Consider the following 17,107-nt stretch of genomic DNA (forward strand, 5'->3'; position numbering starts at 1 on the left):
AAATACACCTTTTATTGAGCATACAGACGCTGCCCTACTTACGAACGAGACAATCGTTCGTAAGTTGCTCTATTTTGTATGTTTAAGGCTTGTATAAGTAACCTGTATTGTTTTGTCCTAAAAATAAACATAGAGAATAATATGCTCTATAAAGATAAAGAAAGTAAAGTTTAACTTACTTTTGCAAGATGAGCTTCAAGAGTTGGGCGACTTCCTCCTCTGTGGTAAAAAGTGGCGGAAGAAAAACATTTTCTCAACCGCATCAAGCTTTCTTATTCTGCTTTTGCCTCACGAGATATCAAGCAATAAAAATGTCAAAGTTCTTAGCGCGCTGGAGATACAGTATAGAATGTATACACACGAACTAGGAAGAGGAAGTCGATTTTCTTCTTTGGGGAGGATTCATGGCGCCACCACTCGCCGGTTGCGGCGGAAAGAAGCACGACAGTACTGTCCTGTACTCGGAAAATCCAACTACAGCAATGTTCGGATATTTTTCGGGATCCCGAAAAAAATGATCGTATCTACCGTTTTTCAATAGTCCAATGGTCGTAACCAGGGGAACGTCTGTATATATTTGTATTACAACCGTTTCAGAACAGAAACCAAAAGAAAAGCCGCAATGTATCAAAAATACAATTTATAACAAGGTTAACATGACGCCTACAATACATTCCATGTCACAATATTTTGAAAAGGAAGTGCAAATAGTACAAACGATAAAATATAAATCACTTTAACAACTGTTTCGGAACAAAAGTCTAAAAATAGAGTTAAACTATACTGTACAACCCTAACAACAAGATATCTATAGTATTGTATTTTCCAGACAATAAGGCACACCTGAAAACCCCAAATTTGCCAATCTTTAATCATCTTTTTAGAGCCAGAATTACGGTAAATACATTCGGAAATAACTACGAAGAAATAATTGTACATATGGTCACCAATTATGAATCGATTGATTTGAGTAGTGAAACCAGATTCTCTAATATCGATGTTCATTTTATGTTTGAATCTCATGCACCTTTTAAGTTAGATGCACTTTTCAAATGAAAACAAATTTTCTTCATTTATAAACATGCGTCTTAAAACACGGTACCTTTTATAAAAACACACTATTTTGAAAATAACCACAATTGGTTGAAATTTGATAGTTACAATTTATATATAATATTACATAATAGCGGTAGTTGGACAGCCTTACAACTGTAGCTGACACGGACAGACTGAGGAGATCATTTCTCCCTCATACCATGAGGCTCTTTAACTCCACCCGGGGGAGTAAAAGACCACATTTAAAAACTCTATAGCAACATGTTATATTGGGTATTTTTAATTTTTTTTTTTTTTCAACACAAGGATACTGCTGGAAGTGTGAATTTCCCTACGGGATGAATCAAGTATCTATCTAGTTAAAATGGGAAGACAGTATTGACCGTAAGACGAAAGGCAGTACTTGGATTTGATCGATACTTTCGATATTCAGACCGATCCGCCCGTCCGAACTGCGGACACCTCCCAAGATCGTCATTTCGGAGGAGGGATCGAGCCAATATTCGCATGTGCCGGTTGCTAGGCAACCCTGTCCGTTGTCGCGTTGGGGCAAAATGCGGAAAATTCTGCCCGCCGTCCCCGGCGGAGAGTAATCTCGTCGGTGTGCTGCAGGGCTCACTGCTAGGCAACAGTCTGACCTAAATAGCAATAATTGCGTCACCGTAGGAGACAGTCGTAGTATCCGCGATGTAACCTCTACTGTAATGTCGCCAATTGTAAATGAGACCGTGGGAGGAGTTTGCACGGGCCGGTCAAAGAAGCGTTATGACTCGCGGACATCACTCCAACCAAGCGGGAGAGAAATTGCGGGGAGGAGGTGGCTGATCTGTGTTGTTGAAATGGGGAGGGGGGCAAGTCAAGAGGGGGGGGTGTCAACAAGCCGGTAGGCTGCTTGCTGCAGGATTAAGTTGGCTTGTCTGGCGATGGGTGTGTGTATGGTGGTGGGGGGGCGTTTATTGTGGAGACACTAGAACAGGGGTCGGGAACCTTTTCGACTCAAAGAGCCATGAAAGCAAATTGGTTTTTCTTTTTTTCAAGACAAAATTTGACGAAACCGCAAGACCTGCTGTACTGACAACAGCTTTGCCGCATTTGTGACGTTTGATGATTTAATAACATTGATAAGATAACATCTCAGACCCATATCATCAAATAAGCCACTTAAAATCGGTCACGCTCCCGTAGTTACCGAAGATCGTCGAGGATCTTCATTTATACCGTAAATATCCATCCATCCATCCATTATCTTCACCGCTTATCCTCAGTAGGGTCGCGGGGGTGCTGGAGCCCATCCCACCTATCTTAGGGCAGAGGACACCCTGAACTGGTTGCCAGCCAGTCGCAGGGCACACAGGGACAGACAACTCACTCGCTTATTCAATTCGGTTAGGCCAATTAACCCTGACATGCATGTCTTTGGAATATGGGAGGAAACCCACGCAAGCACGGGGAGAACATGCAAACTCCACACAAGAAAGTTTGATCTCCTGACCTCAGAACTGTGCCGCACACGCACTAACCACTGCCCCGCCGTGCTGCCCTTACCGTAAATAATTGATGCCAAAAGCAACTCTTATTCGGGCCTCGAGCAACTCCAGGTTTAGACTCACAGAGGGTCTGGAGAGCAGGAGGCTCACGGCAGTTGCGCCAACATCCAAAAACCAGAGCAGACGCACAACAGATGCGGCCCGAATGATAGATTATTTGACGTGAACATAGATCATCCAACAATGTCGCTCGGCTTCTGACCTTTCCACCAAGCCCCTCCTCAATCGGAGCACGTGGGTGGGTGTGCGAGAATGCCAACTCATCGGACTCCACTCATTCTGTACAGGAAGACTGCGTTCTGTAGGGCCGCAAAAATTAATCGACAAATATCGATAATAGAAATAGTCGAAGATGAATTGCGTTGTCGTCAGATGTGTTTTTCCGACAGAGTGAGGCCTCTCTATAATATCTGCCGAGAGTAGCGCATGCGCATTAGTCTATACAGAAACGACTGTGTCTACATCAAGAATTTTGCCAAGACTACTTGCAAAGCGGACCTCGCCGTAGCATAGCAGTACCACCGTGGTGCAGGAACATTTTCAAAAGCTCGCCGGACATTTGTACTATACAGATTCTGACTCGCCTCGGTAAGATTCTAGTAAAATTCAAGCCAATATGGTTTTGATGACAAGCATTGTACATTATATTTCTGTATATTTCGCTATGAAAGAATTTGGGTGTCATACCAGACTGGACCTGACAAACGTATTTGAAATTTAATTAATGCAGTCCGAAGAACAAAAGTCGGGCGTTAAAATGTTAAAGAACAAAAGTATTAAAATGTTAAAATCGAGAGACGTCAGTTGTTGAAACCATCACCATCCACCATGACAATTTTGAGTCAAACGGGAAAACACTGAAATAAGTAGCTTAGAGCTGCTGCACCGGACAGTCAATCCGGGTTTTAATTTTCGAAGGCGAAAATGCACTTTTGGCTCATCTGGATCGGTTGCATGGCGTGATTGCAGCAAATAAAACAAAATAATCCCATTGGCTAGTCATTGGTTACCCCTCATTGTTTGACAAGGAAGGACAAATGCATCACGAATTCAGCTCTTAACAGTGTAGCTAATATTGGCAAAGTGACCTCCTTAATGGAGCTCCTCGATGAGTTCATTTATCCTCCAAGCCTTTTAGGCCAATTTCTTACATACCGTATCGAAGCCTGACTCTCCTCACTCCCCCTTCAGCCCACGCTCATTTTAGCCTTTCCAACTTGTAGGCGGGCGATTGTTTTGTCGGCAACGTAGCAAAAATGTATATACAGTACCTTGCAAAAGAAACGGCCCCCTGGTTTTTGACATAGTGCCATTCTTCAGGCTTCAAACTTATACTGTATAGACACACACATATATATATATATATATATATATATATTTATTTTATTTTATTTTTTTTCACGACCAGCCCTTTGAGACTCCTTGTGATTAAGGGCTATACAAATAAACATGACTTGACTTGACTGAGGTTTTTGAGGGTTTTCCTTGCTTTCATGTTGATTTCAGATCAGGGGATGGTGTCATAATCTTCTGTAGTTTTCAATGGTCTGTGGTCTGTGCATCCTTGTGATTAAGGGCTAAAATATAAACATGACTTGACTGAGGTTTTTGAGTTTTTCCTTGCTCTCATCTAGGTCTTAGATCAGGGGATGGTGTCATAATAGTCTGTAGTTTGTAATAGTCTGTTGGCTGTGCAGCCCTTTGAGACTCATTGTGATTAAGGACTATACAAAAAAACCTGACTTGACTGAGGTTTCTGAGTTTTTCCTTGCCCTCATGTCGGTTTTAGATCAGGAGATGGTGTTATAATGTAGTTTGCAATAATTTGTGGTCTGTGCAGCCCTCAAAGACTCAGACTCCTCAAAGACTCCTTGTGAGCTCCTTGTGATTAATGTATGTACATAAAAACTTGACTGAGGTTTTGGCGTTTTTCCTTGCGTTTTCCCTCATCTAGGTTTTAGATCAGGGGAAGGTGTCATAGTAGTTTGTAGTTTGCAATAGTCCTTAGTCAGTGCAGCACTTTGAGACTCCTTGTGATTAAGGGCTAGATAAATAAACATGACTTGACTGAGGTTTTTGAGTTTTTTCCTTGCCCTAATGTAGGTTTTAGATCAGGGGATGGTTTAATAATAGTCTGTAGTTTGCAATAGTCTGTGGTCTATGCAGCCCTTTGAGAGTCATTGTGATTAAGGGCTAGACAAATAAACATGACTGGACTTCCTGAGGTGCAAAATTTAGCCTAGCGGACAATTTTACTCACGGGTTTAAATTCCAAGGGAATTGACACAAACAGCCTTCCCGACTGGCGATGCATTGTATGGTAACTGGGAACCTTGGAAAAAAAACACACGCTTCCTCTTTGTACACAATGGAAGACACGGGATACACTGTATTGTATGCCGTCATCCGAGCGCCTTACGTATTGTTGCAAAAATTGGTGACAGGAAGCTAGTGATGGATAGTCTGCTCATGTCTGAGAAAAGGGACTTATATTCTGGTGCTATTATGCTCTTAAAGGTATTGCCAAGCAGAATGTTTTTTTTTTTTTTCAGTTATACACAGAACATGTGTAAAATGGCGAATCCCGTTAACACAACATGTGAGACTACCTCCGAAACAGCGCTCACGATGTGCTGTTTCAGGGTCAGCTTGGCGTTGGCGTCAGTTTTTCTGTGTTCATCTTTGTTTCTTTTCCAGGCAGGGTTTTTGTTGATCGCTCTAGCAGTTCCCGGTTTTCATTGTTGGTTTTTGGTTAGCCAGACTGCTCACTGCCTGTTTTTTGGCAGGCCTGCCTCACATTTTTCCGCTAAGGACATTTTGCTAAAAATGTCTTAACCTTAACCTGATTTAATGATTGCTGCATCCTCCTCCCCGGTATCTTGCCAGAACCCCTCCTCCTGGTCTCCGATCTCTGAACTGTGACAGTGACACGAAGAGCATGCTGGGGTTCACAGTCTGTTTGTTTACATTCAGGATACAGCGCGTCTTGTACTGTATTTTTCTTCGTATTCTGAAACACCTTTGTAACTAAAGGCAATATTTTCCTGTTCATGTACTCTGTAACCTGAAACTTGATCATGTAGAGACAATCGTAAGTAGAGGTACCACTATATACAAGATTTATGCCAAAACTATGTTTAGTATTTGGGAACTCCTTTAAACTACAAAACTGAAATGTATGCACATGGTTCTAAATTCAACACACGAAAATAACTGTTTTTTTTTTTGTTTGTCAGCGGACGTACACCTTAATCGTGGAGGCCTGGGATTGGGACAACACTACCGGGAGCAGTAAGTGAAACAACAGCACTAACACTGACATGATTACCATAAAATGCGGCAGTTTTCACATCTGGGGTAACTTATCTGACTGTAAAAGAGGGTGTTGATATTTCATGTTGTTCTTGCCTTGGAGAGTGGAATGTTTTTATGGGAAAATGCTGAGCCGCAAAAGTGCCGAGTCAGCTTTTTTGGGGCATTGTTCACATCTAAGGTAACCTACCTGACTGCCTTCTCTTGAGTGGACAGACAAACAAACATATGTTTAAATTCCAGACAAAAACATTATCACTATCCTCGCTTTTGTACCCAGGATGTAGTTTGCAGACCAGGATAGGTCCTTGGAGATGCGCACACCCAAAAATGGACTCTACACAATTCCCATCGATAGAGAGTGGAGTTGGGTCCTTGCTTTCCCTTCTAGAGTCGAGAATGATTTACTTGTTTTTTGTAGAGCTCACAGGTTCGAACGGGTGCTTGAAATCCTTAAAAAAACACTTGACTTATAATATTGTGTTTTCAAGGATTGAAAAGTGCTTGAATTTTGGGTGAAGTGTTTGGAAATGCTGGAAAACGTTGCCATGTTTCTCAAAATGTATGCTTAAAAGTGGCACCTGACCTTGCCGTTGCATTTCTTCTTCCCTGGGGAAGCTGGCATTAATTTCTATGGTGCTGTCATGTTTAGAGGAAAGGTGCATGCTACATCGAAACAGGGCACTGTGGATTGTGTAGTTGTGAAATTATTACGTATGAATTATGGACATTTACAGCGGCACGCTAGTTGAGTGGTTAGCGCATCCGCGGAACAGCTCTGAGGTCATGGGTTCCAATCCAGCGAACAGTGCGGAGTTTTTATTTTCCCCGTGCTTAGGTGGGATTCCTCCGGGCACTCTGGTTTCCCCTCACATCCTAAAAACATGCATGTCAGGTTAATTGGCATAACCAAATTGTCCCTAGGTGAATGAGCGAGTGAGTTGTCTGTCTCTCTGTGTGCCCTGCGACTGGCTGGCAACTAGTTCAGGGTGTCCCCTGCCCATTGCCTGGAGATAGCTGGGATGGGCTCCAGCACCCCCGCAACCCTACTGAGGATAAACGGTGCAGGTGATGGATGGATGAATTATGGACATTTACAGCGGAACGCTAGTTGAGTGGTTAGCGTGTCCGCGGAACAGCTGTGAGGTCATGGGTTCCAATCCAGAGACCAGCCTTCCTTTGGGGAGTTTGCATGTCTTCCCCGTGCTTGCATGAGTTTCCTCCGGGCACTCCGGTTTCCTCTACATTCCAAAAACATGTATGTCAAGTTAATTGGCCTAACCAAATTGTGAATGAGCGAGTGAGTTGTCCGTCTGCGACCGACTGGCAACCAGTTCAGGGTGTCCCCTGCCCACTGCCCAAAGATTCGAACAATGTAGTTAATATAAGGATAAATATACTGGTAAAAAAGCTAAAAAAATATCATGTTTTGAAACCATTTACACTCCAACAGAGCTTCGTACACCATTTTTGTATTCCACAATCGTTTCCTCCTTTGACTCGATCGTTGTCACTGTTTTCCACATTTCCTTCCCCGTATCACTAACTTTCTTGGGACCCATTATCCTGGGCGTACAAAGGAAATAAAACCAACAAAATCTCAGTAAAATGAGTTGTAGTCCTTTTCAAACGAGCCGATTGACTGAACAACAAGAAGAAGAGATCAGGGCGGCATTGGCCCAGGAGGTAGAGGGTTCGTCTTGGGACCAAGAGGTTGAACAATACCGGACTGGAAATACAAACAGGAAAACGGGACCTAGTCGGAAACCTCGTCTTGCAGGGCACGGGTTTGTTGACGGACTGACAAAGTAAGAGAGACCGCACTCAGCTTGAAAAGACAGAGGGCCAGTCTGTTAATGGGCCGCGGCCATGGCAACTGTGACATGAAAATACAAATCTTAACAACTTCAAACTACTGTACCTTTATGCAGCTATTCGGTGGCCGACACTACCATTTTCGTATTTCACAATCATTTCCTTCTTCCACTCAATCGTTTTTGTCACTATTTTCCACTTTTCCTTCCCCTTATCGCTAACTTTCTCGGGACCCACTCTTATCTACAAATAAGGCAGTATAACACACAAAATCACAATAAACCAGGGATGTGATTTTTCCGCTAATTTGCGGAATTCCGCTTTTTTTATCTCCAAAAATAAAATTTTAAAATTTCCGATTTTTTAAGTGGTAAAAAATCCGATTTCGTCTCTACAGCATTCCATTTTAGTGTTTCCGTAACTGAAATGAAACGTACTTGCGATTGGTTGAAGTCTCCGTGTTGACCAATAAACGCGCTTGTTATAGGAGTATGCCATTGTTCATTTCTCACACGTTTTTGCCGGGTGTTTAAAGAAAGATGTCCGTGATCGAACGCAAAGATGCTCCGCGAGTTAAAGAAATTGATAAGATTGTAAAAAACAAGTTTCGATGGGACTGGTTGGAGAAGGAATTATCTACAAATGTAGAAAGAAGACTGTGACGAATTTGTTCAGTGACTTTATTCGGAAGATCGATCGTGCCGGGAAAGCGCTTTCCATTTGGTGCCATGATACCATTGACTATGGTGGGAGAGGTTTCAAAGCTCTTGAAAGTCACGCAAAGAGCAAAAAACACGTGAAAGAACTCCAGTCAAGAACAACAAATGATTCCATCGCTGGAAGTTTCGGTGCCCAAACGAAAACTCCAAAACTTTACGGCCTCCATCCCTTATTGACATCACAATCGGAAGCGGTAATAGAGAGACGTGATCCACCCCAACAACCTGTACCAGTTGCTGATAGAGTCGTGAATTTTGAGGTAGGTGGTAAACTTTTCAAATTTATTTGACAGTTTTCCCCTTTTTTTCGAAAATATTATAACGTAATAAAAATGGACATAAATATTTAACAATTACAATAATAGATTTTCATGTGTACATTACACCAACACTTTACTGTAGGGCCTATAATTATTGTATTTTCATTTATAGATAACATCTTCTGCTATAACAAAGACATTTGTGGTATGTTCTATTATGAGTTACTTTTCATTTGGTCATGATACAATTATTTGTTCATGAAATTTGAACTCTTCAACATGATTTATGTGTTAACTTAGTAATCACATGAGTTAGATATGATGATATTCTCAGTGATAGTTTTTAAAAGCAAAGGCAGTCCAATGTTTTTTAATGTGACTGATTTTGAGTTGACTTAAACTGTAATTTTATATGGGATAGTTCAATATACATTGAAAATTTATGCTGTTGTTTTGTCTATTTCTTTGTCATCTGAGTGCATTGAAAGTACTTAAAAACACGGAAAACCCATGAGCTCCGGGGGGCTTCGCCCCACTTGTCCCCCCACCAGGGCACTGCCCTGGACCTAGCTGGGTGCCCGCGGCCCCCAGACCCCCGGCTAATTTTCAGATAATTTCACTTTAGTCAAATCACATCGCCGAATAAACTGAAATGTCAACCCTCTCATTTGACCTCTCCATTATAACAAAAAATTCTCAAGTGAAATTAGATTGCACTAAATGGGCATTAGCTCAGGAGGTAGAGCGCTCGTCTTGGGATCAAGAGATCGCAGGTTCGATTCCCGGCTCCTCTGTGTTATATGTCGAAGTGTCTTTGGGCAAGACACCGAATCCCTAATGCCCCCAATAAGCAGGTCGGCGCTATTGTGTGAGTGTGTGTGTGAATGGGTAAGTGTGAAGCACATTGTAAAGCGCTTTGGGGGGGCTTCATTGACTTGAAAAGCGCTATAGAAATGCAGACCATTTACATTTACCTTGTAAGTTAGCAAGTTTAGCAGGTGTTCGGGCCTGATGTGGTTTGCCTCTCCATTGCGTAGAAAACTGCGGATATATCGGATATATTAGCCTCCCAAGACAGTCCGTACGCAGTTTAAGAAGCAAGGTCTATGGTCTGCGCCTGCCCAGCTGTATCCTGTTTTCCTTCGTAAATCTCCGTCGTGCATCCCCCTTTTCCCGTTCCCGTCCAGCTCATTATCGGAGGAATCTTTTGAGGACTATAAATGTCGCTCGGAGCATTTTATTGATCCCAACAACTCTCGTTTCCGCACGTCAGTGTCGGGTCCGTGGATGGATGCCTCTCCTCTTTTCTTCACATCCCCTTCGTTTTAGCGGGTAGCATCCTGTTTAGTCCAAGACATCAAAAGCATTCAGGATGGCAGACAATGGAGAAGAAATAGAAATGGACATCATAGCCGCGATTAGCTTGTCGGCGGTCGTCTCCGGTTTCTTGAGAGCGGTGCCCCAGATGAGTTGCCCGCGGACCTCTTCTGAAAATAGCTGGGTCATTGTGATTTCCTAGTTTTTCTTAGTATTTAACCTGGTAATAACATATTAATAACATAAGTTGTGACATGAAAAGTTCAAATAAATAAATTCCAGTTCATGGACCAAAAAGTATCCCAGTATTAATAATTTATTTTAAGCAATTTTTTTTAGAGAGTACAATGAATTTCTTTTAGTCTATTAAATATTAGTGTTCACTCCTCTTTATTGATTTGTTTGACAGGAAATACAACAAACTATTATAAAGCTGTTTTTATAACGAATTATCTGGCAATCATTTTAACTTTGTAGCTTGCTATATTACTTTTTAGCTATTTAGTTAGCTTTTTACATTTTTTTGCACGCTATCCTGATAACATTTTACCGTTTTGCGAGTTACAAGGTAAATGTTGGCATTCTTTTTAACTAACCAGTTCTTTTTAGCTTTCTATCTGGGTATTTAGATGGTATTTTACTCTTTTAGCTAGCTATTTAGATTTTACCTTTGTGCTACATATCAAGCAAAATTTTGACCTCCTTTCAAGTTAGCTATCTGGCCTTGTTTTTAGCTTTCTGTCTCGCTATTTAGATGGCCTTCTACTCTTTTAGCTAGCTATTTAGCTTTTTACCTTTGTGCTAGTTACCAAGCAGAATTTTGGCCTTCTTTCTACCTAGCTAGCTAACTAGCCTTTTTTTTAGCTTTCTGTCTGGTCATTTAGATTACATTTTACCCTTTAAGATAACCATCAAGCTTTTTACCTTTTTGTTAGTTATTTAGCGAAATGTTGGCCTCCTTTTTAGCAAGCCAGCTATTTTGGGGTTTCTATCTGGCTATTTAGATGCCTTATTACTCTTTTTAGCTATGTAGCTTTTTACCGTTTTGTTAGTTATCTAGCTAAATGTTGGCCTCCTTTTTAGCTAGCTAGCTTTTTTTTATCCTTTTATCAGGCTATTTAGATGACTTTCTACACTTTTATCAACATATCTAGCTCACATTTAGTTTAATTATCTAGCTATCAAGCTACCTTTTTAGCTATTTAGCAGGCTCGCTTTTTTAAAATTTTATTTTATTTTTGCCTGCAATTTAGCTAACATTTTATCTTTTTTGCTAGTTATCAAGCTAAATGTGGGCCTCCCTTCCAGATAGCTATCTAGCTTTTTTTCTTCTTTTTTTTAGTTTTCTATCTGGCTATTTCATTGGCTTTCACTGTTTTAGTTAGCTATCCAGCTCCCATTTAGTTTTTTGAGCGTTTTGCGTTCTAGCTAACCATCAAGCTACACTTTTAGCTTTCTATCTGGCTATTTCTTTGGCTCTTACCTAGATACCTAGCTCCCTTTTAGTTTTTCTTACCTGTTTACTGTTCTAACTAACTACCAGGCTACACTTTTAGCTATTTTGCAAACTATCTAGTCAACCTTTTTTAATGTAATTTTATTCTTGCCTGCTATTTAGCTAACATTTTACCGTTTTTGCTAGTTATCAAGCTGAATGTGGGCCTCCCTTCCAGATAGCTATCTAGCTTTTTTTTCTTTTTTTTGTAGCTTTCTATCTGGCTATTTCGTTGGCATACACTGTTTTAGCTAGCTATCCAGCTCCCCATTTAGTTTTTCACCCCGTTTTCCATTCTAGCTAAATATCAAGCTACACTTTTAGCTATTTAGTAAGCCATCTAGCCATGTTGCTATTTTAGAAATGTCTATCAAAGTGGGGGCTAATTGCGCTAATTCGTAACCTAACGGGGTGTGTTGTTTGAGGCTTCCTTAAAAAGTTGAAAGTAGAATATTTTATGAATTATATTGGAAGAGGCCTGTATATTTTCTTTCTATAAGTCTGTCTAACACTGTTCCAGAATGTTAGAGACTAACTCTACGCTTGTCCTAGCAGTTTTTTATTAGTGCAGCATGAAAATGGTGAAAGTAAGAGAAGGCCGGTTTCATTTTTATCTGATCGCAATACTTGTAAAACTGCAGTTATCGGGATTCGTGATATGAATCTTATTGGCGCCTTAGTATTGTGATACAATCTAATCCTGACTAAAGAACATTGTTTACCCTAATAAATAGGAAAACATATTTAGAACGGATTGCTTTAGGTAATATCCGATGGCAAAGATCCCCCTTATTTTTTCTCCTCGCGTCGACCACACTGCAACGCGAGTTAAGGATTAGTGTTTCGCTCAATTACCAATATCGAGAGCCAAGGTCGGCGACCCACTGCTCAGGAGCGGAGTGGCTCCCGGGCACTTTTCCAAAGATTACAAATTGAAGAAGAAAAAATAGAGGATGGAAATAGCTTTCTTTCAATATGGTTTTCTGTAGGAGGACAAACTACCGTTTTCCCACTGCTGTATGTCTGATAAGTATTACATTTAAACTGCAGGTGTTACTACGGAACTTTTAGAGGTCTTTCCCGTTAGAGCCGAGCAGAACGCAAACTCCGCCCCTTTTTAGGCGTCGATGCCACAATTTAACGCTCCTAAGTTCAACACAGAAGTCACATTAATGCTGTTACAAGCACGTTTTTAGTAACAAAGTAGCCGTTTTCATTCAGTGATTTCAAAATTTTGTCAGTATATATTTTGAATGACACTTGAGGATAATATTTATGTTTTGTTGCTTTTGGTGTGTATATATATCTCTATCGATCGATAGAGATGGATGGATGGATATATATATATAGACGCTGCACTACTTCCGGACGATCGTTTGTAAGTTGAATTTGTTCGTAAGTTGCTTCAGTGCTAGATTTTGTATGTTTAAGGTTTTTATAAGTATTTTTAAGGCTTGTATACGTATCCTGTATTGTTTTGTACTGAAAAATAAACATTTCAATCATTAATATGCTCTATAAAGATAAATGAAGTGAAGTTTAACTTACTTTTGGAAGATGCGCTTCAACAGGTCTGCCTCCGTGGTAAAAAGTGGCCGAAAAAAAGCGATCCGACCTTTTTCTCAACCGAACCAAAACAAAGATAAGCAAATGAATGAATGATTTCTAAAAACAGAACAGAGTGCTTGTTCAGATTCAGATTCAGATTTACTTTATTGTAATTCGTGTTCAAGTGTATACAGAACGAAATGTCTATACATCTGACCCGCACAGTTTCCTTGAGCGTCAGCCGGGATAGATAAGATTAACCATGTCTTCGTCAGAATTTTAGTGCAACAGTTTGTCATCTCGCGGTTCGATGCCACTTCCAGTTGTTAAACGGTCCAGTTTATTGTCCAGAGAGCGAACGTTGGAGAGGAAAATGGATGGGAGAGGCGTTTTGCAGGGTTTAGACTTTAGCCCGGCCCGACAACCTCGCTTCCTCGTCCGGCGGTCACGCCACTGTCTTGCCACTCTGCTTCACTGCTTTGTAGGCCGCTGGGTCTTGTTGACATAGCAGTTCGTGGCTAATAAACTCTCCCGAGTGGTCGTAGCACCGAGCGCTTGATATCTGAATGATCGCATATCCAGCAAAAAAAACATTGTATCTTAATCTGCAGTTCGAGCCGACTTTGTGCGCCGTCAAAACTGAGTCGAAGACTGGGTCTTATGGCCGGCGTGTAAAAAACTGTTGCGAGCCGATGCAGCCGAACAGGGGCGCCGCCATATATTGGTTAAGTCCAATATATCATATACAGACGGTGCCCTACTTACGAACGAGGTTCCAGACGATCGTAAGTTGAATTTGTTTGTAAGTTGCTCCAGTGCTAGATTTTGTATGTTTAAGGCGTGTATAGGTAACCTTGTATTCTTTTGTACTAAAAAAATAAACTTTTCATAAATAATATGCTCTATAAAGTGAAGTTTAACTTACTTTTGGAAGATGGGCTTCAAAAGTTAGGCGACTTCCTCCTCCGTGGTAGAAAGTGGCCGAAAAAAAGTAATCCATCATTTTCTCAACCACATCAAGCTTTCTTATTCCACTTTCATTTCAAATGAAACGGCTCTTCTCTTCCTTACACTTTACACCAACCATATTGAATGGATGCAGGAGATATTAAACAATAAAAGTCAAAGTTCTTAGCGCGCTGGAGATACAGTATACTATGTTCACACACAAACTAGGAAAAGGAAGCGGATTTCTTCTTCAGGGCTGATGCTGGGTGAGCTCTCACAGCGCCACACTCCGGTAGTGGCGGAAAGAAGCACTACAGTACTGTCCTGTATTTGGAAAAGTTGCACACAATACAAAATCTAACTTACAGCAATGTCCAGATATTTTTCGATATCCCGAAAAAAATGTTTGTATCTACCGTTTTTCACAAGTCGAATGGTCGTAAGTAGAGGAGCGTCTAATCCCGTTATGATACCGCTGTTACTTTTTGGAAGAAATAGTAACTATAAATACTGTTTTTAAAGTAACGTGCCCAACATTGATTGATATAGATTTGTTTATTTTCTTATCGATTCTTAATACGGTTACTTTTTATGTTAAGATTTTATTTTGTGCGTGAAAAAAAACTATATGTATATTATATATATATATATATATATATATATATATGTATAGTATATATGTATGTAGAATAGTGCATTTTCTTTATCTTGTGGAAAACCTGATGCAGCTCCACCATACCCCGACCCAACTCTGGCAACCCCCAGGTAAATTGAGTTTGAGATGCCATCTTTAGGTTATAGCGCCACCTGTCTATTTGCTGAATGCTCCATTTTATCGGGGAACGCTACCACTTTAGACAAACGGTCAAAAAGTGTCTGTAAATCACGCATGCCATTAGTGAGACACAGTATTCGAATCCTAGCCTGAGTCAGCATCCGCCTCCTGTCTTGTCCTACGTAAGAGGCAGGCAGCATGTCGGTGAGATTCCTCTCTCCCAGCATCACATCCTCCTTCCTCGCTAGCCTCCCTTCCCTACGCAACTCCCCTACCCCTCCCTACATACAAACGCAAACCTCCCGCGTCCTCAGGAAATGCAGTTTTCCTTGTGTTTATCGAGCAGGAAGCTGAGCGGACCGGCAGGCCGGGCCGGCTGTTTAGACACCGAGGCAGCCGGGCCTGCCCTGCCCGGAGACCATTGTTCTCCATCTGGCCAGCGCCGAGCCTTCTATTTGTTATTGTTGCTTGATTCTGTCCGACATTGTGTCGGTCCCCAGCAGAGGAAAACGTGCTTGCGAGTGCCTGCTCACTTCAAAAGTGACTTAAGTGCGGCGAGGCTCAGAGCTATGCAGGAAAGGAAATGGCAGGCCCTCCACTTCCACTGAGACTGTTGACCCGACGCAATCGCATTGTGATTAACAGCTTTCTTTTGTGGAGAATACGTGCTATTGTGAGATCTACAGTGAGACAAATTTGTTCATGGATTGTAGGCGCGAGCTGATAACGGATCTTGGCGGAATGGGAACCGTGAGAAAAAACATTTTGGTATTGCTGTATATGAATGAATGAAAACTTTATTTGAACATCAAAATAAAAAAAGAACCAAAACAATAACTCAACAAAATTAGGTTACATTATAGGTTCGTAAAGGAGTAGTAAGAAGCAAATGCTTATATTACCTACCCCTTCATCTTCCTCACCAAATATACCAATTATATAACAACAATTGTAATGATATCAATAATAACAGTTATGATATAAGAATATCAACAATAACATAAAGTTAACTAGACGCACAATTCCCAATCTCTCGTATCACTTATATCCCATTTTCTTCATCTCTGTATTCCGCCAATAATGCTTTTTTGTATTTAAATTTGAACAAGTGAATAGTTGGACATTGTTTGATCTCGTCTTGTAAATTGTTCCAAAGCTTGACTCCACACACAGACACACACATACTTTTCCTGGTGGTTCTCACCTTTGGGATTGTGAATTCACTACAGCCCCTTAAATTATAATTTCCCTCTTTCCGAGTGAATAATTTATGGATGTTTTCTGGCACTATGTTTTTGTTGCAGTTGTGCAGTGAAACATTTTATTAAATCATCCAATTTTAATAATTTGGACTGCGGGAATAAAATAGGAGTATGATCTCGATATCCTACCCTGTGTATGGTTCAAATTGCATGTTTTTGGAGGATAAAAAGGGGCTGTAGTGTACTTTTGTAACTATTGCCCCAGACTTCTGCACAATATAACCTATTGTCAAACCTCTAACTTTGTGAGTCTCGGGCAGACTTTTTGAGTCACTGGTCGCATTGGGTTTAAAACATTAATAGATTCGACACTCTTTGTTCTCAGCCAATCCGAATGTGACGACAGCCGATGGCTGCCGATTTAGGTTGTCCATCTTTGTATCACACATGGTTCACACAGCGGTACCTCTACTTATGAATTTTGTTCTTGGAGACCTGAAACATTTGTAAGTAGTGTTTTGTATCAAAAACGGTCCGACAATTTGTCTGGGGCACTTGTAACGCTGATCAGAGGTATCTGGAACGATCCGTAGTGGTGAGGTTCGTCCCTTTCCCTCAGCCACAAACTAATTTTGAGAAGTGTTTGAAATGGATAAAGGCATGCGGACACCCTCACGTTCAACTCATAACATTACCAGGGTATGAGCGTCTTTGGACACCTTGATGCCTTGAATATTATTCTCGATATAATAACTGAGACCCTTTTTTACTGTCTTTTGTCATAAGTTGGCATAATAGAGTGAAATAATACGGCTATGTTATTAGGAATAGCGACTAAAGAGTCACTCGCTGTTGTTTCGTCCGCCCTGTTCGATCGGCGTGTGATACGTGAATACCGTAACTATGGTTGGCTTAGTTCTCTCTGTCGGATTTGTTAATTGACCAGGTACCTGGGCCTGGAGACTTATCCTAAGGTTCCCACGGATCCTTGAAAAGTCTTGAAAGGAATTGAATTCATTATTCCAAAAATAAGGCCTTCATTGGCATAAAATGGCTTTTGATAAAATTTTCAAAAGGCTTGAAAATGTGAACACATTTATTTTGTTATGTTTG

The 17,107-nt window shown here is 40.9% G+C and overlaps 1 protein-coding gene across 2 annotated transcripts in view; it reads left to right on the plus strand.

Annotated features, from left to right (window-relative positions):
- Positions 1 to 17,107, plus strand: part of jag2b (jagged canonical Notch ligand 2b) — a 125,308-nt gene that overhangs the window by 33,831 nt on the left and 74,370 nt on the right. For both annotated transcript variants that reach the window (XM_088324799.1, XM_088324800.1), the window contains exon 3: positions 5,840 to 5,894. In XM_088324799.1, coding sequence (XP_088180925.1) covers positions 5,840 to 5,894 — 55 coding nt within the window. The remainder of the gene's footprint in view (positions 1 to 5,839; positions 5,895 to 17,107) is intronic.

Source organism: Urocampus carinirostris, chromosome 20 (genome assembly GCF_059441175.1).
Source record: "Urocampus carinirostris isolate Australia breed hairy pipefish chromosome 20, RoL_Ucar_1.0, whole genome shotgun sequence".
NCBI lineage: Eukaryota > Metazoa > Chordata > Actinopteri > Syngnathiformes > Syngnathidae > Urocampus > Urocampus carinirostris.